This window comes from Bufo bufo, chromosome 1, assembly GCF_905171765.1.
Source record: "Bufo bufo chromosome 1, aBufBuf1.1, whole genome shotgun sequence".
In the NCBI taxonomy this organism is placed as follows: domain Eukaryota; kingdom Metazoa; phylum Chordata; class Amphibia; order Anura; family Bufonidae; genus Bufo; species Bufo bufo.
In genome coordinates, this window is record NC_053389.1 from 347,394,843 (window position 1) to 347,420,165 (window position 25,323).

The following is a 25,323-nucleotide window of genomic DNA, read 5'->3' on the forward strand; positions in this document are numbered from 1 at the left end:
TCTCCTAGAGGCTCACTTGCATATATTAAATCATCAATGTGGGCACATATGAACATGGGACCAACACAGATGCCTTCAGCTGCCTTCGCACATGCAACAGGTTACCCAGTTTTATAGGTACTAATCTGCTAACAGATACCCTTTAACGGCTGTGGCCCCCACTGTGGTAGAATTACTGCAGGCAGTTGGAATTACTCCCAATGAACATGGGACTTGGAGCATATATACGTATATCCTGCAATATTTTTGGGGAACTGAACCCTTTGAAGGTCTGATATTTCACAATGGATTTCAAACAAGTATGATGAAGCTCTAAGGCGGACTTTGTTTCTGCATAATTCACACAATGTGGTTGCCATAAGAAAAAGAGAATATACTTTTGTTGGGGTTACTAGCAGGGACTGGTGGGGAGGTTGTCTTCCACAAGGGGTAAAGCTGAGCTTGACAGGTGCCATCATGCGAGAAGCAGCAAAAGACTGAGGTAGAAGGTGGGCACAGATGTAGACTAGTGTGAGGGTCTTTGCACAGGCTCCCAATGGTGCCTTGCTGGGGATGGAGGAGGTTTGTGTGGCTTGAAGTGCCAAGTCTATGTCCGCTAAATTCTTGCTTGCTTGTTGTACGGTTTGATGGGTCTAGTGGTGTGGTGGTCACCGCATAAAATTATTTCAAGCTCAAGGAGGGCGGACAGTTTTTTTTTTCTTTTCCGCCTTTCTCTGGATCAACTTGCAGGATAACAGGCTGAACTGGATGGACAAATGTCTTTTTTCGGCCTTATATACTATGTTACTATGTGTCTGGATGTAAAGTATTCATAGCAGTTGCAGAAAATAAAATTACCCCAGAGATGGCTCAGGAGTTATCCCGATGGAGGGTCACAAATGGGAAACACAGACTAAACAGAGAAAGCCATAACCCCATTCCCAGGACATTTATAAAATATCTATTACAAAACAAATGTGATTACAGAAGAATTCAGGCCTTATTTACTATACAACTGTTGTCCTGCTGATTTGCAGCACCGTCTGCCATGCTCTAACAGCTCTACAACAAATAGAACATTCTGAACCTCATAGAATGCCTGAACATATATACGCGTTTCTTAAAAGGAAAAAATAAAAAAATAAATCACCAATTGAACACACTCTCCTCAGAACGGTATAGCTACATTTTCTGTACATCTGAGAGGTTACCACTGAACTGAGAAAATAACCAGTTAAAGGGGTTTTGCAGGAATGATTTAATATGGCTGCAAACAACCTTTCGAAGAAAGTGAGCAGGACTGGTTGCCTAGGGGGTGGGGCCTCACTACATTGCTCTACAATAGATGGTAATTAAGCGATCCTGCCTATGATATGCCATCTTGGATGAGCAGCCCGAAAGGAATGCTCACCAATATGTAGTATATGCCAGTGCTAGAGTGTAGGGAGGCCATGCCCACTTCCTCAAGCAGATTCGGAAGTGGATGCAACCCGTCTTGAGTATATTCTAGCACAGATTGCTTATGGCCATATTAAATCAGTCCTGGAAAAGGTCATCTGTCAGCAGATTTCTATCTATTACACCGACTGATCTATGGCATGAATACTTGACAGTTGAAGCTTCATATGTACCTGCATTACTGAGAAAAATGTTTTAATATATGCAAATGAGCCGCAAGGAGCACTTTGACAGGGACAGGAAGTAAAATCATCATCATGCCTGGCCCTATCCATCATAGTAGAGAGGGCGCAGCAGATACAGAGAGAGCCGAGACTCTAGGAAACACCCCCGTTGCTCCTAGCACCTAATTGGATACATTTAAACTTTATTTTTCTCAGCAATGCGGGCATATATGAACATGGGACACAGATGTCTTCAACTGCTAGGCACACATATGCAACAGGTCAGCCAGTTTCCTAGGTACAAATCTGCTGTCAGATGCCCTTTAAGTGAGGCCTTTCTTCATAGTCACATTTCACCTGCAAGTTCTCTAGTCTTATGAACAGTAAAAAAAAAAAAAAAAATGTGGACTGTTCAGAATTAATGCTGAAAAGGTTTGTGAATTGGCTAGTGCTGGAATGTGTAAATTTTGTATTTCTTCCTCATTCGTTCTTAGAACACTTGATTATCCCACAGTCTAAAGAACTTTTACTATTCTAGGAAGCTACTAGTAAGTTAATTTATCAAGAAAGTCTTAGTTTTATGCTGCCATAAATCCTAACCGATGAAGCCTGATATTCATGAGCTCCAAGCTCTCCCCACCCACCGCTGTTGATTGACTCTTTTCTTTCTGCAGTCAGCGGCAAGTGGATGGGGAGAGCCATGAGCTCATGAGTATCAGTACACATTGGCATCTGTACAGAAAGTGACCCAGCATTTTGCCAAGCTAATCTGTCAGTTTTTGCTGCCCTTAGTTAGGACAGCATAAAACTGGTGACAGATTCCCTTTGGTTTAGGAAGATATTTAATGTTTTTAAATAGAAATACTACAAGAATGGGTTAAAGCAAAAAACATTTGTGACTTAATAAAAATACATGTGCCAGAGGACATGAGACATACCTTAGCTCTGTGTTCAACATTAGCTTTCCTGTCCAGGAGGAGACTTACAACTTCGGCTCTACCCTGGAAGCATGCCAAAGTCAGAGCTGTATTGCGATTTGTCTCAATCTGAGCATTTATGTCAGATCCCATATCGAGAAGCAGTTTAACAGCAGGAACATGACCATTCATGGAAGCCAACATTAGAGGGGAGATGCCCAGTTTGCTACCAGTCCTGTAAAGAAACAAATCGCACCATGTGACATTTGCCGAACATTAAAATGAGAATATAAACACGTAGAAAAAGGGCAGCTTTGCAGCACTTCTGTGATTCTTGCCATTATTACCTAGAATTAATTTCTGCCCCTGCATTTAACAGGATCTTGATAATGTTGACATATCCACCAGATGCAGCCAAACTGAGAGGTGTATAGTCCGAAACATTTCGATGCTCTTTATTGGCTCCTCGAGACAAAAGCAGCTCTACAACCTGTGATTTGCAACAGAAAGAACATTTGTCTTGGATGATTGTAACTAAGTCAATGAAACACATTGAAAAAAAAAAAAAGAAGAAAACTTCCAGAGGGTATAGCCTGTGTGATGCTCTGAGAAATCTCTTCGCTTCTAGTGGAGGATGGCAAGACCTCTGGCATGCAATATATACCACTCTTACCTCTCTACCTGCACTTGCTGATATAAAACACAATGTTAGACAGATTAGTCTCCGGGCGGAACAACTAAAATATATTCAGTCTGTTTTAAAATGACCATGGAGAAGCTGTCGCTTCAGTCCTTACTAAATGCAAAAAACATCTGAACTTTCTTCATACTTCTCTTGAAGATAAAGACAACAGAGCATGATGTAACAACCTCCATATTCGAGGGTTGCCTGAAACCTATTCTACATCTGAAACTATAAGGCTGCGTTCACACGGGCGAGATTTCCGCGCGGGTGCAATGCGGTAGGTGAACGTATTGCACCCGCACTGAATACCGACCCATTCATTTCAATGGGGCTGTTCAGATGAGCGATGATTTTCACGCATCACTTGTGCATTGCGCGAAAATCGCAGCATGCTCTATATTCTGCGTTTTTCACGCAACGCAGGCCCCATAGAAGTGAATGGGGTTGCGTGAAAATCGCAAGCATCCGCAAGCAAGTGCGGATGCGGTGCGATTTTCACGCACGGTTGCTAGGAGACGATCGGGATGGAGATCCAATCATTATTATTTATCCTTATAACATGGTTATAAGGGAAAATAATAGCATTCTGAATACAGAATGCATAGTAAAACAGCGCTGGAGGGGTTAAAAAAATAAATAAAAAGTTAACTCACCTTAGTCCACTTGATCGCGGCCCGGCATCTCCTTCTGTCTCCTTTGCTAAACAGGACCTGTGGTGAGCATTAATTACAGGTAAAGGACCTTTGGTGACATCACTCCGGTCATCACATGATCCATCACATGATCTTTTACCATGGTGATGGATCATGTGATGACCGGAGTGACATTACCAAAGGTCCTTTACCTGTAATTAATGCTCACCACAGGTTTTGTTCAGCAAAGGAGTCAGAAGGAGATGCCGGGCTACGCGATCAAGTGGACTAAGGTGAGTTACATTATTATTATATTTTTTTAACCCTCCAGCGCTAGTTTACTATGCATTCTGTATTAAGAATGCTATTATTTTCACTTATAACTATGTTATAAGGGGAAATAATACAATCTACAGAACACCTAACCCAAGCGGTTTGGGTAACAAACATGCGTGATTTTTCTCATGCGAGTGCAAAACGCCTTACAATGTTTTGCACTCGTGCGGAAAAATCGCGGGTGTTCCCGCAAAGCACCCGCACATTTTCCCGCAATGCCCGTGTGAACCCAGCCTTAAAGTTACCAGGGAGATCTTGGAACTTGTCCTTGCTCCGGATCACCCAATGGATCTCCAGATCAAGAGGACTCATAGGGCACTCAGACCTAAACCTTAAAGGGGTTGTCCAGGTTCAGAGCTGAACCCGGACATCCCTCCATTTTCCCCCCGGCAGCCCCCCTGACAGGAGCATTGGAGCAGTTCATGCTCCGATGCTCTCCTTTGCCCTGCGCTAAATCGCGCAGGGCAAAGGCATTTTTTGGAGTTCCGGTGACGTACCGGGGCTCTCCAGTGCGCCTGCGCTGATGACGTCTTCTCTTTCGGTGACGTCATCGGCGCAGGCGCACTGAGGGAGTGCTGAGGAGGTGAGCCTCCTTATCTCAGAGCGCCTGCGCCGAATCAACACAGGCGCGCGATTTTTGAATAATGACAGGGCTGGCCGGAGGAGGAGATCGCGGCTGGCCCTGTCAATCAACAAGAGGAGCGGGCGGTTTTCTGCGGCTGCTACCAGCAAGTAGATGCCCTACTTGCTGGTAGAAAGGTAATTAGCATATCATAAAAGTACGTTTTTTGCTAAATCTACTGAACGAAAATTATTAATAACAATGTATGGCAATATGGCAGGATAGGGATTATAAGTACACAAAAAAAATAATAATGAGTTTAGTGGGGTGACAGAAGCCCTTTAAACTATTACATTTGTGATGTTGTCCCAAAATGACCAACTTCGGGCAGTACCAAAATATGTGGCTCAGTGAGCCCTCTCAGAGTTGACATCTCCAACATTTGTCAAAGTCCTGTAGGCCCCTTAAAAACATCTGTTTAGGTGTTCTGTACCATTGTGTCAGGACCTTGTAGGAATGTTCCTGTAGCTTGACACATCTTGAAAAACAATGAGCATACATGCGCATAATATCTGTATCTGAGAAAACTCTACCTAATTCAGATGCCCATGTATGTATGTACTGTGGGACAACTCTGTTCCTTGGTGTCAAGATAGTTGTGAGATCAACTTTCTTGGGGTATACTCCATATACATCAGTTTTTAAAACCACGTTTTATTTCTTTCTTCCCCTATTCTTTTTGTCAGCAATGTTCCTGTGTTACTTATTTCAGCTTCTTCTAAGAAATAGTTACTCTTAAGTGTGAGATATATAGGGTGGGACTCCCCTATTGTTTTATTTATCCCCCGCTATGAATTTCTCAACTGTAAAGTTCTTGAATTTGTCCCAAACTGGGGCAAGATCTTTTACGTTAGTTCTCGTCAGGAAAGGGACAAGATTAGCCGGCATTTTCAGCAATCGGTTGCTTAGCAAGTCATGGTAAACGTTTAAGATTTTTAGGACGGAGGTCGTTCACTTAAAGAAGGGGTTATCTTTTGGTACGGTGGGGTCGATGTCCCACAATCCGGCCCTCTGTCTATGGGTGAGGTGCATTAATTCCATCTCTGCCCAGAGGGCTGTGTTTGGGTGTGTGTATTTGCAACCATCTTTTGAGGTGGATCGCTCTATAGTAGGACAAAGCGTCAGGGAGGCCAAAACCCCCGTGTTCTTTCCTAAGTATTAATCTATGATGTGCTATCCTGGGTCCCCTTTCCCTCCAAAGGAAGGCAGTAAAAATCATTCTTGTCCGAATAAAAAAGGAAGCAGGGAGAAAGATAGGGAACATTTGCATCACAAAGTAGTTTGGGAATATTAAAAAGGTTAATACGTTTTTGCGCCCCATCCAAGAGGCGTATGGAATTTTGTAGAAGTTTAGCTGGGTCTGGATATCTTTGAGCAGGGGTAGGTAGTTCAGGTGGTACAGTTTTCCTAAGTGAGATGGGATTTTGACCCCCCAAGTATGTAATATGAGAGCATTGCCACTTGAATGGTGTAGAGGCTCTAAGAGCAGTAACCATGCTTTGGGGGGCAGAGATGTTCATCGCCTCAGATTTAGAGTGGTTGATTTTGAAGTTCGACATATTCCCATACAATTCCAGAAGCTCCAGAAGACACGGGAAGGCCTTGACAGGTTCGTTACCATAATGAGCAGATCGTCTGCAAAGGCTGCATTAACAAACATACGTAGGGCCCTTGTCCCCAACTTGTACCCCCCTTATTCCCGGGTGTTCACTAATGGCTTGAAGCAGAGTTTCCATAAGAAGGATATAAAGGGTGGGGGACAAGGGGCATCCCTATCACGGGCCGTTCTTAATATGGAAGGCGGGGGGGGGGGGGATAGTGTCCCATTAATCCTAATCCTAGCACTCGGTTCGGAATATTAAGTCATGATCGCTTGTTGGAACTCCTTTTGTAAGGCTTTTTGCAAAAATTCCCAATTGACCCTGTCAAAGGCCTTCTCCGCATCAATTCCTAGCAGCACCAATGGGAGGCCCAACTTCTTTGCTAAGCGGATTATTGTGACCAGCCTACAAGAATTGTGGTTACCCTCCCGACCTGGAACAAAACCTGACTGATCGGGGTGTATGAGTTTAGGTAGATGGGCACTCAATCTCGTTGCCAACAGCTTTGCCCAAATCTTCATATCTAAATGGAGTGAAATAGCTCCCACAAACCTAGGGGTCCTTCCCCTCCTTCGGCAGGATTGTAGGTATGGCTTCTAGGGATTGTTTGTGTAGACAAGTTCCCGTCCTCAGGGAGTTGCACCATTTAGTGAGCTGGGGCAATAAAATGGGCATACATTTTTAAAAATAGGAAAGCCATCCAGACCCGGGCTTTTTCCTAGGGGCATCGAGAAAATCCCTTTCGCTATTTGTTCCTTGTCTATAGGTTTTAGTAAAGACTCTGATTCACTAGTAGACAACCAGGGAAGATTCAGGCCAGTAAGGAATCTATCCATAATTTCGCTCCCTGCCCTGTTAGGTATCTCACCAGCCTCCTCCATCCCATAGAGGACCTGATATAACTTTTGGAACTCCTCTGCTATTTCTTTTGTCCTGGAGACCAGCCTGTTATTTTTAGTTCTAATGGTAGCAATATGAGTGGAGTGTCTCTTGTTTTATTAATCTAGTCATTAGTTTGGTTCCCTTATCCCCATGCGCATAAAAGCGAAATTTAGAATATTGAAAGGCTTTTGTATTATATATTGAGGTGATTCCTATAGTTCCCCTCGCAGCCTCAACAGGTCTCTTTGTGCCTAAACATCTTTTGAGCGTTTGTGGAGAGATATTGTATGGTTGCAATTTGTGTGAACAGAGAGTGTAAGACCTGTGTCTGTGACTCTGCAACCTAGCGCAATGAGTTCCCCTCTAATTACCGTTTTGTGGGTCTCCCATACTGTTGTCAATGATTTATCTTCAGGTTTAATTTTCATGGAAAAATTGTTGGAGCTTAGTTTGGAGAGACCTTTTGCAGTTAAATCACATCTTCGTTCGTTTCATTTCAAATCCATTGTGGTGGTGTATAGAGCCAAAAATGTTAAAATTGAGTTGATGTCCCAATATTTGTGGACCTGACTGTATACTCACTCCTCTGGATGCTTTCATGTAAGGGCTGTTATACCATAAGTGGAAAAGTGATTTGGGCAGGTTGGGAATGCGACCCTCTTTAAAATGGGTCTCTTGTAGGAAGCAAATATTTGTTCGGATTTTTTTATTTTTTATGCGGAGTGCCTGTGATCTCTTTTGAGGGGTATTTAGACCGCGCAAGTTGAATGATGCGCACTTAATTGAGGACATCATGTCATATAATATATCTGTTGTACATGAAACTAGAATAAAGTATGCTACCAGTGATAGGGAAGAGGGGAACTGACATATATACATTGCAGTTGATATAGGTTATATCTTTCGATATAACCACTATCTCAGCAATATGATAAGGAGGCATGAAGATGCTTAATAGAAGCCATAAGAGACTGATGCATGCCTTCCCCAGAATGCAATACAGGGGGGGGGGGGGGGAATTTAGATTTCTGTAGCCCGACATATAACAACAGACCCTGCAAACATCTGTTATCTGTTTGAGCTGAAGAAGCATATTCATGCCACTGTGTTTAATAGGGAAGCCTTCGATCAAACTCTAGGTAACTATTTTCTTTACATATGGTTGCTGACACGTGTTAATTCTATTAGGGTTTGTATCCCAGTGTCATGTTGCATAAATATAACCAACAGTGGAACAGTAATGGAACTGAGAACTAATTAGGGTTTCTACCACACAGCTCCCCTCCACCATCATGGTCTTGGAGAGGAGGTGCAGTCTCTCTCTAATTAATAGAATATACTGTATAAGTTGTATACCCTAGTGCTCCACCATCAAGCATCTCTGGTTCTGGGGTGTGCTTTCTTCTTCTGAGCGACTTTCTCCTATCCAAGTCCCTCTGGCAGCTCTGGTAAGGATACAGTTGATAACGGCACCAGGCAGCCATGAAGGAATGTCTATTGGTGAAGACTGCAGGAGCTCCTAAATAGCCACTTAAAATGTATTTGCTGGGACCGGAGACTGTTTTTTAGCAATATTCTTCTCTTGTTCAGCGTTGAAGGTACAAGGTCCTGGAACAGGAGGATCTTCACTCCCTCATGGAGAGCATGCTTCATTTCTCTGGCTGACTTGAGCAGAGCTGCAGTATCTATGTACCTGAGCAGACCACGTCTCTCAGCTGTTCTCCCTCTTTGGGCTTAGGTCTCACGGATCTGTGAATGCTCTCTATTGTGATTTCTGCTGCTCGTTCTTGTCCCAGTATTTGCGGAAAAATGGCGCCTGCGGCCTCAGTTAAGGCTGAGGGGTATCCCTGAAAGCGTGCTACACGAAGCCTTATGTTCTTGCGCCTACTCCTATTCTCCTGGTCCATCCTCGATTAAAGCGAGGGTGGTGTTGAGAGAGTCTGTATGGGAGATGCCGTTTTCTCCCAGAGCCCGGCAGCATAAGAGCACGCACTCCCAGAGGCAGCCAAAGTTTTCGTGGAGGTATTTCTACATATCCGAGGGGCCTCGGTCTTGCTTATGTTGATCGGCCCTTTCTCTCGCCTTATCTCTGCCTATTTTCACCATTATATGGCTTGTGGAGCTGTGGAATAAGCTAGTTTGCAGAGTTGTGTGAAGGACTGTCACACACATGTCCATCTCGTTGAGTAGTCAGACTCCGCCCCCTGACTCTCTCCACTTCTATTCAAGCTTGGTTTCTCCAATTGAACATAAACAGCCTCTTTCACACCTATTTTGAAGCAGTCCACCTCTGTGTTTAAGATGCAAACCTCACAGTCATCAAGCGAGCGTTCTTTGTTCTAAAAAATGAACTAGCTTTATTAGGGAAGTGTACATATCTTGGATTTGGAGAATTAATCTTCTCAAAATAGCTATTTTGCCTAAGGTTTAGTATTTCCTTCAAGCTTTCCCAAACTCTCTGCCTCCTTCCTTTTTTTTTTTTTTTTTACAAATATCAAAAGCATTTTCTCTTCATATGTTTGGGAAGATGGGAGATCAAAAATTGCTAACTCCACCCTTACTCTTTCAGGGAGATCCAGGGGAACTGGGCTGTGAGATACTTGGAACTACTATAAAGCTATGCAACTTTCTTTGCTGTCGAACTGGTTTGACACATCCACCCCCAGGATCCTAGGTGCCAGTGGAGGAAGAGATTCTGAATATAGCCCTTTCCTTGCTACACTGGATTAACTGAAACATGCCAGACCTTTCTTGAATAATGTCCTCACGCTAGCCTCCGTCACCTCATAGTTTAAGTTTTGTTCCACTGTTGGTGGTCATTCCTCTCCCTCTTCCCTTCTGTTAAAGGCTTAATTATTTTTGCAGAACGGAAGTACAGGACGAAACCCCACGGAAGCACTCTGTAGTGCTTCCGAGGGGTCCCGTTCTTCCATTCCGAATCTCCGGATTTGCAGACCCATTGAAGTGAATAGGTCCGCATCCGTGATGCGGAATGCCCACGGAACGGTGCCCGTGTATTGCAGATCCGCAAATGCGTTTGTGTGCAGGAGGTCTAAGTCAATTTATTTTTATATGTCAAAAGTGTGAAAATTGTACAGGCCACTAGAGGTGCAAAAGTTCCAAATAACCTTGCAGGTGAAAGAGTTAAAGGCTATAGAGATCTTCTGAACCCTAGTTTTAATTAACAATTTAGGCCTCATGCACACAACTGTATATATTTTGCGATTAAGGGTTCTTTCACACTTGCGTTGTTTTGTTCCGGCATAGAGTTCCGTCGTCGGGGCTCTATGCCGGAAGAATCCTGATCAGGATTATCCCCATGCATTTTGAATGGAGAGAAATCCGTTCAGGATGCATCAGGATGCCTTCAGTTCCGGACCGGAACGTTTTTGGGCCGGAGAAAATACCGCAGCATGCTGCGCTTTTTGCTCCGGCCAAAAATCCTGAACACTTGCCGCAAGGCCGGATCCGGAATTAATGCCCATTGAAAGACATTAATCCGGATCCTGCCTTAAGCTAAACGTCGTTTCGGCGCATTACCGGATCCGACGTTTAGCTTTTACTGAATGGTTACCATGGCTGCCAGGACGCTAAAGCCTGTTTGCCATGGTAAAGTGTAGTGGGGAGCAGTATACTTACCGTCCGTGCAGCTCCCGGGGCGCTTCAGAGTGACGTCAGGGCGTCCCACGCGCATGGAGGATGACGTGATCGCATGGATCACGTCATCCATGCGCATGGGGCGCTCTGACGTCATTCTGGAGCGCCCCGGGAGCCGCACGGACGGTAAGTATACTGCTCCCCCTTACTACTACGGCAACCAGGACTTTAATAGCGTCCTGGCTGCCATAGTAACACTGAACACATTTTGAAGACGGATCCGTCTTCAAATGCTTTCAGTTCACTTGCGGTGTTACGGATCCGGCGGGCACCTCCGGCAAATGGAGTACACGACGGATCCGGACAACGCAAGTGTGAAAGAGGTCTAACAAAACACAGAACCACAAAATATGGATAGCATCTGTGTGGCATACGTTGTTTTATTTTTTTTCCTGCGGACCCGCTGATTTTGTAGAAGATCTACCTTTTTGCAAAACATCCATACAGATGCGGAAAGCACATGGATCATCAACTCTCCCCCAAGGAGAGAGAGACATTTGCTCACCTCTTGACGACCCCCAGAGCATGCCAGGGACAAAGGAGTATCTTTAGTGCGTTCAGACTGTGCCTCAATATCTGCTCCCTTATCTAAAAGAATTTCAACTACTCCAGCATGTCCCGCTGTAGCTGCCAAAATCAGAGGAGTGAAACCTAAAGAAAGCACAATATACATATTACATATGAAATGTCAAAACAAATGTTTACGTCTTTTAAATGCATCTATCAAACAGCTCCACAAGCGCAGGGTGTACCTGCCCTTTTTACTCCTCATTGAACAGCGTAGCTCACTATTCTACCCATATCTAGGTTATTAAATGGGAAAGAGACCTGATCAGGTGGCAGTTGCCTCGTCATAAATGAGACTCGGCATCCAGCAGTCATTGCGCTTATACAGCTATCTAAGCCAGCCCCTAATTTCAGTGTTATTTAATAAAAGAAAAATTGCACAAAAGATGATAGAAGTGGCAGGGCTGCTGGCACCACCTGCTCCCCGTCCCCTTTTTAGGGGAAACTGATAAGGCTGGCGGAGAAATGCATGTGTGCAAAAATTTTGCACCAATGGCATAAAAAAATAAAAAAAGGTCACAAGAACGCAATTTCACTTTTTCATGCCACTTTTCTAGTTTTTAATAAATGGTAAATCTGCCCATAATCTTTTTGCTCCATAAACACCAATAAGGTCGGTTCTATCTACAAAATTCTTAGACAATGGTAACTACATGTATACATATTGTTTCTGCTATACAGCTAATTATTTAATCAAATCCAATACGGACATGCTCATGTGTGGTGGACTTGTCCACATGTATGCTTTTGGTCCTGTGTATATGGCCTGGCACGTACCATGTTCTATGCATCTCAATACAAACCCATGGGAAGCTCTGATACACCATAAAGCCTCTAACCTTTGCGCCAAGTTTACCAGTTAAACTGACTCCTGCCTGTAAGAAATAATCTATCCCATACTCAGATTCCTTACTCTATTAGTTACAGTAATGACTAATGAGCAACTCAGTAGTAGCCTTTCTGATACACTGGCAACATTTTTCAAGATCTGGAGCTTGTGGACAGCCTATGCAGATTCTTAAACTGTCCACAGAGACCATGCTTTTTCACTATTTGGTTGCAGCAGCAATTCCCACAACAAAAATTATTCCCCATATGTCTACTTCATGTTTGGATCATTTTGGGAATTACATTTTATTTTTGGGGATGTTAGAAGGCTTAGAAGTTTAGAAGCAAATCTTGAAATTTTTCATAAATTTTCAAAAACCCACTTTTTAAGGACCAGTTCAGATCTGAAGTCACTTTGTGAGGCTTACATAATAGAAACCACCCAAAAATAACCCCATTCTAGAAACTACACCCCTCAAGGTATTCAAAACTGATTTTACAAACTTTGTTAACCCTTTAGGTGTTCCACAAGAATTAATGGAAAATAGAGATAAAATTTCAAAATTTCACTTTTTTGGCAGATTAATAATTTTTTCCCCAGTTACAAAGCAAGGGTCAACAAAACTCAATATTTATGGCTCTGATGCTGTAGTTTACAGAAACACCCCATATGTGGTCGTAAACTGCTGTACGGGCACACGGCAGGGCGCAGAAGGAAAGAAATGCCATACGGTTTTTGGAAGGCAGATTTTGCTGGACTGGTTTTTCGACACCATGTCCCATTTGAAGTCCCCCTGATGCACCCCTAGAGTAGAAACTCCAAAAAAGTGACCCCATTTTAGAAACTACGTGATAGGGTGGCAGTTTTGTTGGTACTATTTTAGGGTACATATGATTTTTGGTTGCTCTATATTACACTTTTTGTGAGGCAAGGTAACAAGAAATAGCTCTTTTGGCACCGTTTTTTTTGTTATTTACAACATTCATCTGACAGGTTAGATCATGTGGTATTTTTATAGACCAGGTTGTCACGGACGCGGCGATACCTAATATGTATACTTTTTATATTTATGTAAGTTTTACACAATGATTTCATTTTTGAAACAAAAAAAATCATGTTTTAGTGTTTCCATAGTCAGAGCCATAGTTTTTTCAGTTTTTGGGCGATTATCTTGGGTAGGGTATGATTTTTGCTGGATGAGATGACTGTTTGATTGGCACTATTTTGGGCTGCGTATGACTTTTTGATCGCTTGCTATTACACTTTTTGTGATGTAAGGTGACAAAAAATGGTTTATTTAGCACAGTTTTTATTTTTTACGGTATTCACCTGAGGGGTTAGGTCATGTGATATTTTTATAGAGCTGGTCGATACAGATGCGGCGATACCCAAGATGTATACTTTTTTGTTATTTATGTAAGTTTTACACAATAACAGCTTTTTTAAAACCAAAAAAAAAAAAATGTTTTAGTGTCTCCATTTTCTGAGCCATATTTTTTTTTATTTTTAGGGTGATTGTCTCAGGTAGGGGCTCATTTTTTGGGGGATGAGGTGACCGTTAGATTGGTACTATTTTGGTGGGCATACGCCTTTTTGATCGCTTGATGTTGTACTTTTTGTGATGTAGGGTGACAAATGGTTTATTTAGCACAGTTTTAATTTTTTATTGTGTTCATCTGAGGGGTTCGGTCATGTGATATGTTTATAGCGCTTTTACCAATTTTTTTTTTTTTTTACTTTATTTGGGGAAAATGACGTTTTTGTTTATTTTTATTTGAAACTTTAAATTTTTTTCTGGGGGGGTGGGGGGGGGATGGAGACACTATTTTTTCAACTTTTTTTTTTTCACTTTCTTTTTTGTCCCACCTTGGGACTTCAACTTTTGGGGGTCTAATCCTTTACAATGAATTCCAATACTTCTGTATTGGAATGCATTGGCTGTATGAGTAATACAGTGAGTATTACTCATACAGCTTCCAGCCTGTGAGATCCAGGGGGCTGGATCTCACAGGCTCGTCACAGGAAGGCAGCACCGATGCCTCAGGAAAGCATTGCGCTGCCTTCCATGCCATTGGGTCCCCCCTACAGCCCCACGGGGACCTGATGGCACCGCCAGCCGCCGCACCATAAAAAGCCGCAAACCGCAGGTCTGAATTCACCTGCGGTTTGCGGCGATCGGCCACACGGGGGGGGGGGGGGGGGGGGGGGCGGGGGGGGTCACGGGGCATTGACCCAAGGTGCCTGCTCAATGATTTGAGCAGGCACCTTGTTCAGATCACTGCCCGGTGGGCGGCGGTGATCGGAATTACTCATGACGTTGTCCTTGAGTACCAGGAAAACATGCCCTACCGGTACGTCATGTGTCCGGAAGAGGTTAAAGGATAACGGTCATGTTTTCATTCAAAAAAATCTATTTTAGCATATGTTACTGCTGCAGCAGCATTATGCATAAAGCAATCTTTAGGCCCCTTTCAAATGGGCGAGAATTCTGTGCGGGTGCCATGCGTGAGGTGAACGCATTGCACCCGCACTGAATCCGGACCCATTCACTTCAATGGGGCTGTTCAGCGGTGATTTTCACACATCACTTGTGCGTTGCGTGAAAATCGCAGCATGTTCTATATTTACAGTTTTTCACGCAACGCAGGTCCCATAGAATCGAATAGGTCTGCGTGAAAATCGCAAGCATCCGCAAGCAAGTGAGGATGCGGTGCGATTTTCACGCATGGTTGCTAGGAGATGATGTAAGTAAATTGATAAAAGTCAATTTACTATATTATTTTTCCTTATAACATGGTTATAAGGGAAAATAATAGCATGCTTACTAAAATGTGGTGTTAAGGGTTAAAAAAAATATATATATTAACTCTCCTCATCCTGTTCACACAGGACCTGCGCGGACGTCACCACGCGGTGAGCGCAATTACATCCAAGGTACTTTGGCAGGTCCTGAAAGAAGGCGATGCCGGCTGCACGATCAAGTGGATGAGATGAGTAAAAAATGTTTTTTATTTTCTTTTTAACCCCTAAAGCCACATTTTACTAGGCATTCTGTATTAAGAATGCTATTATTTTCGCTTATAACCATGTTATAAGGGAAAATAATAAAATATACAGAACACCTAACCCAAACTCAAACTTCAGTGAAGAAGTCCGGGTACCATAGTCAGTTTTTTATCACACGTGTGCAAAACGCATTGCACCCGCGCAATAAAAACTTATCTGAACGCAATCGCAGTCAAAACTGACTGCAATTGCATACCTACTCGCACGATTTTCCCTGATTGCAGACATAATCCGGACACGGTCCTCTGCAAGGGGCCTTAGTTTCTTCACATACCACCGTTTTCCTTGAGTTTTCCCCTTAGTTACGGCTGTCGTGAATCCTACAATATGAGGATCTTCTCAAGATGGCTCCTCTGCCAGTTCTCCGAGGCCAAAACTGCCTTCCCTTACTTCCCACACACACTTGCTGTGGCCAGCAGCTTCCTGCCAGCCAATCAGATTGGATTACTGAAAGACACGCCTCCTCACTCTGAAGCCTAATGCAGACATGCAGTGTGAAGGAATGCCCCTCTGTCTTCTGTTTACATTAAGTTCGGAGACAGATGAGCCCTAGCAACGGTCTTTTAAGGGAGCAGTGGAAAGGGACAGAGGACATTAATGAAAGCTGTTATTATAAGGTAATTAAAGAACTTTTAGCAATCATTGACAGACTAACTCAGGTATACATGCCTAGCTGTAATAAACTAGAAAATACAAAAAAAATATGACAGTTATCCTTTAGCTCCTTTAATAGCAATAATAATAATATACACACAATTCAGTGTAGTTTTTAGAGTTCAAACAGGATCTAAGCATGTGTGTCACTTGTAATAACTGCAATGATAAACAGGCAATTGGTAGTAAAACTCATGCACAGGTAAATAAACCTTCACACTCACCTTTCTTGTCTCTGTGTTCAATATTGGCACAACGAGTTATCAGCACAGATACAAGCTCCTCATGGCCACCAGCACAGCCAAGTGTTAATGCAGTGTCATGATTGCTTTCAGTCTACAGAAAAGCAAATAGAAAACCTTAACATTTAAATCCAAGTGACAGTAGATTAACCCTTACAGGACAAAGACATTTTGTAACTTCCCGACGTGGTCAAATTTTGCAAATCGTGTCACTTTATGTGGTAATAACTTTAGAATACTTTTAATTATTCAACCAATTCTGAGCCTGTTTTCATGTTAGTGATGAATTTGAGTCTAGATAACTTACCTTTATTTTTTTTAAAAATCAAAAATTTACGGAGAATTAAAAAAAATATAAAAATCACAATTTTCTAAATTTGAATTTCTATTTCTCTAAGACAGATCGTGATACCTCAAAATAGTTCTTAATATTGTATGTATATATATATATATATATATATATATATCTATCTATATCTATATATCCATATCTCTAGCTATATTACAAGAAAATTTAGACAAGCACACTAAGTAGCAGGTTCACATCCATAAAGCTAGCATGCAGAAAGCAAACAAAAAAACGTATGGCAGCACACCATTACACATACAAACAATAGAACTAGGGATTAGGGATTATTCTGGATAACATTGGTACTATACATAAAAAAATAGAAGCTCTTTGCGCACATTTTTGATCAAACGTATGTCAGGCCTATCTACCAGCATAAAGGTGGCTTCTGCATAGTCGCTGTACCTGCGACTAGGAATGTGCCTGTCTAAATTTTCTTGTAGTATATATTGAGGGTAGCTCCCTCCTTTAGATTGAGCACTCCCCATCAATCTGCCCAGGGCTTTTGAGTAGAGTATAAATATAGCTGGTTCCTACACTGCCCTGAACATTGTAGGCTTAGGTTAGGCCCAGGAGAGTCAGTTCTGTTAGTGTTAAGTACCCATCTGCAGAAGCCATATTGACGCTTGGTAGATGAATTCCGAATAATCCCTATTCCCCAGTTATATTGTTTGTATGAGTAAAGTTCTGCTGCCATACATTTTTTTTGTTTGCTTACTTTATATACATACACAGTCATGTCCGTAAATGTTGGCACCCCTGAAATCTTTCAAGAAAATGAAGCATTTCTCACAGAAAAGTATTGCAGTAACATGTTTTGCTATACACGTTTATTCCCTTTGTGTGTATTGGAACAAAACCAAAAAAGGGAGGGAAAAAAAAGCAAAATGGACATAATGTCACACCAAACTCCAAAAATGGGCTGGACAAAATTATTGGCACACTTGACTTAATATTTGGTTGCACACCCTTTGGAAAAAAAAAATAACTGAAATCAGTTGCTTCCTATAACCATCAATAAGCATGACACCTCTCACCCAAAATTTTGGACCACTCTTCCTTAGCAAACAGGTCTCTCTTAGGCCTTATGCACACGATCATTGTTCTTTGCGTCCACATATTGTGCGTCCGCAAAAAAACAAAACAAAAAAAAAAACTATGCAGCATCCGTTTTTTTTTTTTTTAGGATCCTTTTTTTCCCCACAGATCCCTTGTAATAAATGCCTATCCTTGTCCGCAAATGTGAAAAAAGTAGGACATGCACTATTTTTTTTGGCTGAAGGGAAACACTGACAACGGACGCGGAACACAAACTGATTAACTATCAGCATTTTTTTTTGCTGACCCATTGAAATGAAAAGGTCCCCATCCTATCCGCAAAAAAAATAAAAACGGAACGGAGGCAGAGAAAAACATTGTGTGCATGAGGCCTTATTGGAAGGGCGCCTTTTCCCAACAGCAATTTTAAGATCTCTCCACGGGTGTACAATGGGATTTAGATCTGGACTCATTGCTGACCGCTTCAGAAGTCTCCAGCGCTTTGTTGCCATCCATTTCTGGGTGCTTTTTGACATATGGTTGGGGTCATTGTCCTGCTGGAAGACCCAAGATCTCGGACGCAAACCTAGCTTTCTGACACTGGGCTCTTCAGTGCGACCCAAAATCCATTGGTAATCCTCAGATTTCATGATGCCTTGCACACATTCAGAGGCAGCAAAACATCAATGAACCTCCACCATATTTCACTGTAGGTACTGTGTTCTTTTCTTTGTAGGCTTCATTCCGTTTTCGGTCAACAGTAGAATGATGTGCTTTACCAAAAAGCTCTATCTTGGTCTCATCTGTCTACAAGACGTTTTCCCAAAAGGATTTTTGCTTACTCAAGTTCATTTTTGCAAAATGTAGTCTTGCTTTTTTATGTCTCTGTGTCAGCAGTGGGGTTCTCCTGGGTCTCCTGCCATAGCGTTTCATTTTATAAAAATTTCGACGGATAGTTCGCGCCGACACTGATGCTCCCTGAGCCTGCAGGACAGCTTGAATATCTTTGGAACTTGTTTGGGGCTGCTTATCCACCATCCGGACTATCCTGCGTTGACACCCTTCATCAATTTTTCTCTACCGTCCACGCCCAGGGAGATTAGCTACAGTGCCATGGGTTGCAAACTTCTTGACAATGTTGCGCACTGTGGACAAAGGCAAATCTAGATCTCTGGAGATGGACTAGTAACCTTGATATTGTTGATATTTTTTCCACAATTTTGGTTCGGTTTGGTTCTCAAGTCCTCAGACAGTTCTCTTCTCTTTCTGTTGTCCATGCTTAGTGTGGCGCACACAGACACACAATGCAAAGACTAAGTGAACTTCTCTCCTTTTTATCTGCTTTTATGTGTGATTTTCTATTATTGCGCACACCTGTTATTTGTCCCAGGTGAGTTTAAAGGAACATCACATGCTTAAAACCGAGATTTTTGTAAAACTTACCATTAAAATCTCTTTCTCGCTCTTCATTGGGGGACACAGAAACCGTGGGTATAGCTTTGTCCTCTAGGAGACGTTGACACAAGTAAAATCTGTTAGCTCCTCCCCTGGCAGCTATACCCCCTCCAGCCTGGAGAGAGAGCTTCAGTTTGTGTAGAAGCAGTAGAAGCAAGCTAACCAAAAGAAAAAACATGGAACACCAACCATTCCACAACTGTGGCCGGACAACACTACTGGGTGGGTGCTGTGTCCCTCAATGAAGAGCGAGAAAGATTTTACTGGTAAGGTTTACAAAAATCTCGTTTTCCCGCCCATATTCATTGGGAGAAACAGAAACCGTGGGACGTCCGAAAGCAGTCCACAGGGAGGGAAAAACCACAGACCCATGGAGCAAGCGCCCCTGCAGGCCACTAAGAACTGCCACCTGCAAGACCATGCGGCCTAAGGCAGCGTCCGCCAATGCATAAGTATGCACCTGGCAAAATTTTGTGAATGTGCGTAACGAGCACAGTAGCCGCCTTGCACAACTGCGCAGCCGAACCTTGAATCCTCCGAGCCCAAGAGCGCACACCGCTCTGGTGGAGTGAGCCGTGACAGCGAAGGGCGGAACCCTGCCTCGGGTGCAGTATGCTTCAGCAATTGCAGACGTGCAATTGCCACCCTGGAGGCCGCCAATGCCTTGCGAGGACCCTCCGGGATGACAAAAAAGGGGAGTCCATACGCCGGAAGGAACTGGAGGATGGCAAATAAATAGTCAGAGCCCTGACAACGTCCAAATGGTGTAACTCCCTTTCCCTAGGGTGTGAAGGGGAGGGACACAGTGATGGAAGGACAATTTCTTCATTGAAATGGAAATCAGAGACCACCGTCGGGAGAAAGGAATGAACAGGCCGGAGAACCGCTTATCCCTGTGAAGAACCAGGAAGGTTATCTGCAAGAGAGCGCCCCAACCCGGACACCCTTCTGATGGATGTGATAGCCACAAGAAAAAACTACCTTCCAGGACAGGAGTCGGAGTGACATCTCCCACAAGGGTTCAAGGGGAGAATTCCGGAGCGCTGAAAGGACTAAGTTCAGATCCCAAGGCAGTAAAGGAGGAACCGTATGTGCTATTCCCTGAAGGAAGGTTATTATGGGCCCCGGGTGAGTCAGCGGTGCTGGAAAAGGATAGAAAGCGCCGACCCTGACCCATCAAGGAACCAAGGCTAAACCAAAAACCCAGGACCGCAGGATCCACCCCTGCTAAGGGGAAGCGCTGCACGGAAACGGTAAGTGGTCCACCAATGTCCCTCGAGCCGAAGAGGCTGAGAAGCTGGCTGATAAACTACTACTATGGAAGATCGCATCGGAATCAAGGCAGAGACCGAACCACTGATCCCCGCCCTTCGGACCGGACCTCTCCAGGGAGGGAGGGTGCGTCTGAGCGTGACCCTAGGGAGGAAGGTTGGGGGTGTGGAGGTGACCGAGGAGGAATATATCCTGCTCTGGCCCGCTGTGTGTAGTCTTACCTCTCAGAATCTTGCCCAAGGCAGTTGCAGGCTCGCCGGTGGGAGTTATCAACCAAACTACCCAGGGGTGGAATGGGAACTTCTAGAGCAGGGATGCCCAACCTGTGGCCCTCCAGCTGTTGCAAAACTACAACTCCCAGCATGCCCGGACAGCCTACACCTTTCAGCAGGGCATGATGGAGTTGGGAAGGTCCAGAGGTCCACCTGTGGATTGCGCAGGTAGTGCCATATCACCCAATGACCTCGGAGGGTGATTGGGAAGGTCCGGAGGTCCACCATTGGATTGTGCAGGCAGTGCTTATCAACCAAACGGCCCGGAGGGTGATTGGGAAGGTCAGGAGGTCCACCATTGGATTACGCAGGTGGAGAATACCAATCAAGCGATCCCGGAGGGTGGATTGGGAACTGAGAGGTCCTCCTCTGTCCATGCTAGGACACGGGCCCAGTCTGACACAGTCCGCGGTCCTGCGCCGATGAGGCCTGATGGGGGCAGGACCAGAATCTTTTATGGACTTTATTTTTTTTATAAAACTGGGATGCCCAGCCTCAGGTGACAAGAGGCAGGAAGGGGTTAAATCAGCAGCATTAAACCCATTGCCTTGCAGATGGGCATAATCCTGCGCCAGCCTCAAGAGATGGCTGGCCAGGAAGGGTTAACTGCCTTGAAAACCAGGGGAGCGGCTCTGCGGGCTGCTGAGGGAGGGGGGAAGTAAGGCGGGAAGAATTCGCACCCCCCCCCCCTTTCCCATTCATACCCGGGGATGAAAGATTGCGGCCTAGTAGGTGGCGAAGCCGGGGCCTAAGTTATGGACACGGCCGACCGGAATGCACCCCTGCTGTACTGTCAGTCCGGCCGGAGCACAGAGGGGGAAGTGCGCCGCCCGGGATGCATGTGACATTAGAATGCGCCCTCCGGCTGTGGACAACGCCGCGCGGGTCGGAGGAAGAAGGAAGGGGTAGGCCTAAAGTGAAGCCGGGGCCTAAATTTAACGGCGCCCGGACACAGTGCTGGCGGTTCTCTTCTGAAGCCCGGTGTCTGGCCTAGTTATCGTGGGGAGGGAGGGGGAAGCAGAGAGCTCGATGCTTTGCCAAATAAGGAGGGAGGGAGAGGGTTAACATACTCACCTAGTCCCGTATACTCACCTTATCTTCCTCCTCTTCTCCCTCCCTAAGTGGGCCCATAAGGTCACCGTCTCCAGCAGGGTCCCCTCAGCAGCTGGCACCGGAGTGGCAGGAGTCTGGTCTTCTCTTTGGCGGACCTAGGTGACCCCTTGGCTGGCGGGATGCAGGGGAGCGAGGCTGCCCTGGTCCACCTTGTCTTCTTGTGGGGGGAGGAGGCAGCGTAGCAGACCAATGCTGGCGTGCTCCCTCCAGGAGAACAGAGAGGTGAGGCGTCCACTGTTTCCCACTAGTGTTGAGCGAACTTGTGTTTTAAGTTCGGCGTCTAAAGTTCGGGTTATCGAAGTATCCCGTTATGGATTCCGCTACCACGGACCATAACGGAATTTAGAATCCATAACGAGATACCCGAACCGAACTTAAAACAAAGGTTCGCTCAACACTATTTCCCACCTAAAAGAAGAGAGAAAAATAAACAAAAAAAAAATCTTCAGCAGCTTCCCTGCAGAGCAGGGAGGTCTTGCCTCCTATTGACACTAGAAAAAAACTGAAGCTCTCTCCAGGCTGGAGGGGGTATAGCTGCCAGGGGAGGAGCTAATAGCTTTTACTAGTGTCAACGCCTCCTAGAGGACATAGCTATACCCACGGTTTGTGTCCCCCAATGAATATGGGCGAGAAACAATCTTATTTATCCACAATTTTGAAAGGGTGCCAATAATTCTGTCCAGCCCATTTTGGAGTTTGGTGTGACATTATCTCCAATTTGCTTTTTTTCCTCCTTTTTTGGTTTTGTTCCAATACACACAAAGGGAATAAACATGTGTATAGCAAAATATGTGTTACTGCAATACTTTTATGTGAGAAATACTTCATTTACTTAAAATTTCAGGGGTGCCAACATTTACGGCCATGATAATATAAATATAAATTTATATATGAATATATAAAATTTTAAACGCAACATTTAACATTTTTTATTAACATTACCCAAAACTTTTTTTTAACCCATTAAGGACCGGGCACATTTTCATATCTGCATTTTAGTTTTTTTTAACTCCCACATTCCAATAGCCATAACTTTTAAAATTTTCCATTCATATAGCCATATGAGGGCTTATTTTTTGCAGGATAAGGCCTTATGCATACAACCGCAGGAGGTCAGTGCTCCGTATTATTATGACCATTGGGGTCTGCAACCTCCCAGATAAAGTGTGGTGCAAAAGGCACAGAATGGAAGCACTACGGAGCACTTCGGTGGGCTTTCTGTTCGTGCCACCGCACCACAAAAAAAAAAAATGTTGCACGTCTTTTTAGATTTTTTTTTTGCGGTGCAAATGGATTGTGGCTGCTACTTGGAAGGCAATCCCTCCCTCTGCCTGACTCCACAGATGCCGTAATTGCTTTTGACGGCAACATCATTGATCCCATTCATTGCAGCTGGTTGCCTGGTGTATTATACAGCCAGCATCCATGTATGGAACAAGCTCATGGCAGCAACCCTCTCCGTACATCCCCTCAGTCACCATGACTTACAGGTACATATTGTTGGCTGAAGGGGTTTATAAGGGGATTTTCCGAGATTTTTATACTGTTGACCTATCCTCTGGATATGTCATCAGTATCTGATTAGTGGAGACCTGACCCCCGGGACCCCAACAGATCAGCTGTTTGAGAAGGCACAGATGCTTGCAGTACTGCTGTGGCCTTCTCCATATTTCCCAAGGCCAGTGACAACACGTTCTTTGGTCACAAGGTCTAGGTGCAGCTCAGGTCAGAAGTGAATGTGGCCGAGTACAATACCAAGCACAGCCGCTATACAATGTATGGCACTATGCTTGACAATCTGTGAGAAGGCTGATTTTCCATTTTAATCCACACCATACCGTACAGGTGTTTCATAGAATTTAGAAGCATTTGGTTGTGAAAGAGAAACATTTAATTTTTTCCCATAAAATGTTGATTGAGCCGCAAAGTTTGCATTTTCACAAGTGGTCACATGAGAAAAAGGCTCATACAATTTGTTACATCATTTCTACTGAATACGTCAATATCCCATGCATATATATGTATGTGGTCATAAACTTCTCTATAGTTCTGAAGAGAGAGAGCACTATATGCTTTTAGAGGACAGATTTTGTTGGAATGCTTTTCAGGCACCATTTCGCATTTGAGCAGACCCCGAGAGATCCCTATAGTAGAAATACCCAAAAAGTGACTTAAGAATTATATTGAGCACTTTGACCCAATCGGCGTTTCACTGAATTTAGAAACACTTGACTGTGAAAATGAAAACTTACATTTTTTCCAATAAAAGGTTGCTTTAGGTTCAGATTTTATTTTCACAAGGGGTAACACGAGAAAAAGGATCCCATAATGTGTTACCCATTTCTTCCTGAATACGGCAACATCCTATATGTGGTCATAAACTGCTGTTTGGGCACACAGCAGGGTTTAGAGGGGAAAGTGCACAATGTGCATTTAGAGCCTAGTTTGATAATTTATACAGCACTGAGCGACAACGGCAGAGGCTCTAAAGTTAACTAATAAAAAAGAAACCCCATGGAAGTGAACCTATTTTAAAAATCACAAAATTTACCAAGGGATGTAGTAGTAAGCATTTTGATCTAACCGTTGTTTAAAAAAAAAAATCATAGTAGATGTGCAAAGTTAAACATTGCAGTTTTTACACAGATATGTCAATTCAGTACCTACTATGTTGTGCCCAGCATATGCCAGTGTGAAAAGCAAGCCCTCTTCTCATTATGGTGCGTTACCTGGTTTTACAAACACCCTACATGTGACCCTAATCTTTAGCCTGGACATACACCAGGGCTCAGAAGTAAATGAGCACCATAAGCATTTGAGGCCCAATGTGGTAATTTTCGCTTCTTGTGCTGACAACTCTAGAGCCTCTGGAATTAAATAAAAGGATCCCTTGAGAAGTGACCCTTTATTGGAAACTACACCGCATTTATTAAAGGTATTTATTGAGGAATGGAGTGATCATTTTGTGAAAGGAACTTTGCAAAAAGAAAATGGTTTTCCCAAATATGGCATTTCAGTCCCCAATAAGTTACGCCCACCTTGTGCCATCTGACACACCACACCCTTTAAGTTGTTAGGCGGGTTCTACTGGGTACTGAAATGACACAAATGTGGATGTAAACTGCTGTTTGGGTACACTGCAAGGTTCAAAAAGGAAAGACCACCTTTGGCTTCTGCAGCACAGAGCAGAAAATCCTCTGGGTACCAGTACAGCAATTTGTGGGCCACAATGCACGGGCAACATCCGTGTGGATTCGGCAGACGGATCCAAACCTATTAAACTTCAATGAACATGTTCTATTTATTTGCGTTGTGGAGGCATGGAGAGAATCCCCATGGAAGCACACAGTAGTGCTTCCATGGGGATCCGTGCCTTCGTTCCGCACGAACTTCCGGATTGCGGATCTATTCAAGTGAACGGGTCCACATCCGTGATGCCCTGAGCACACGGCCAGTGCACGCATATTGCGGACGTGCTGTTTGCGGGTGCATGAGCCCTTAAGCAAATCCGGTTTCTCCATGTGTAGTGTATG

The 25,323-nt window shown here is 43.9% G+C and overlaps 1 protein-coding gene across 1 annotated transcript in view; it reads right to left on the reverse strand.

Moving 5' to 3' along the window:
- The window catches only part of LOC121009545 (ankyrin repeat and KH domain-containing protein 1-like), a 307,110-nt gene that overhangs the window by 92,453 nt on the left and 189,334 nt on the right, over nt 1–25,323 (reverse strand). Inside the window, exons 17-20 of the mRNA XM_040442755.1 lie at nt 16,274–16,385; nt 11,439–11,584; nt 2,866–3,008; nt 2,540–2,753 (exon numbers count right to left, since the gene is read on the reverse strand). Of these exons, the coding sequence (XP_040298689.1) occupies nt 2,540–2,753; nt 2,866–3,008; nt 11,439–11,584; nt 16,274–16,385 (615 nt within the window). The remainder of the gene's footprint in view (nt 1–2,539; nt 2,754–2,865; nt 3,009–11,438; nt 11,585–16,273; nt 16,386–25,323) is intronic.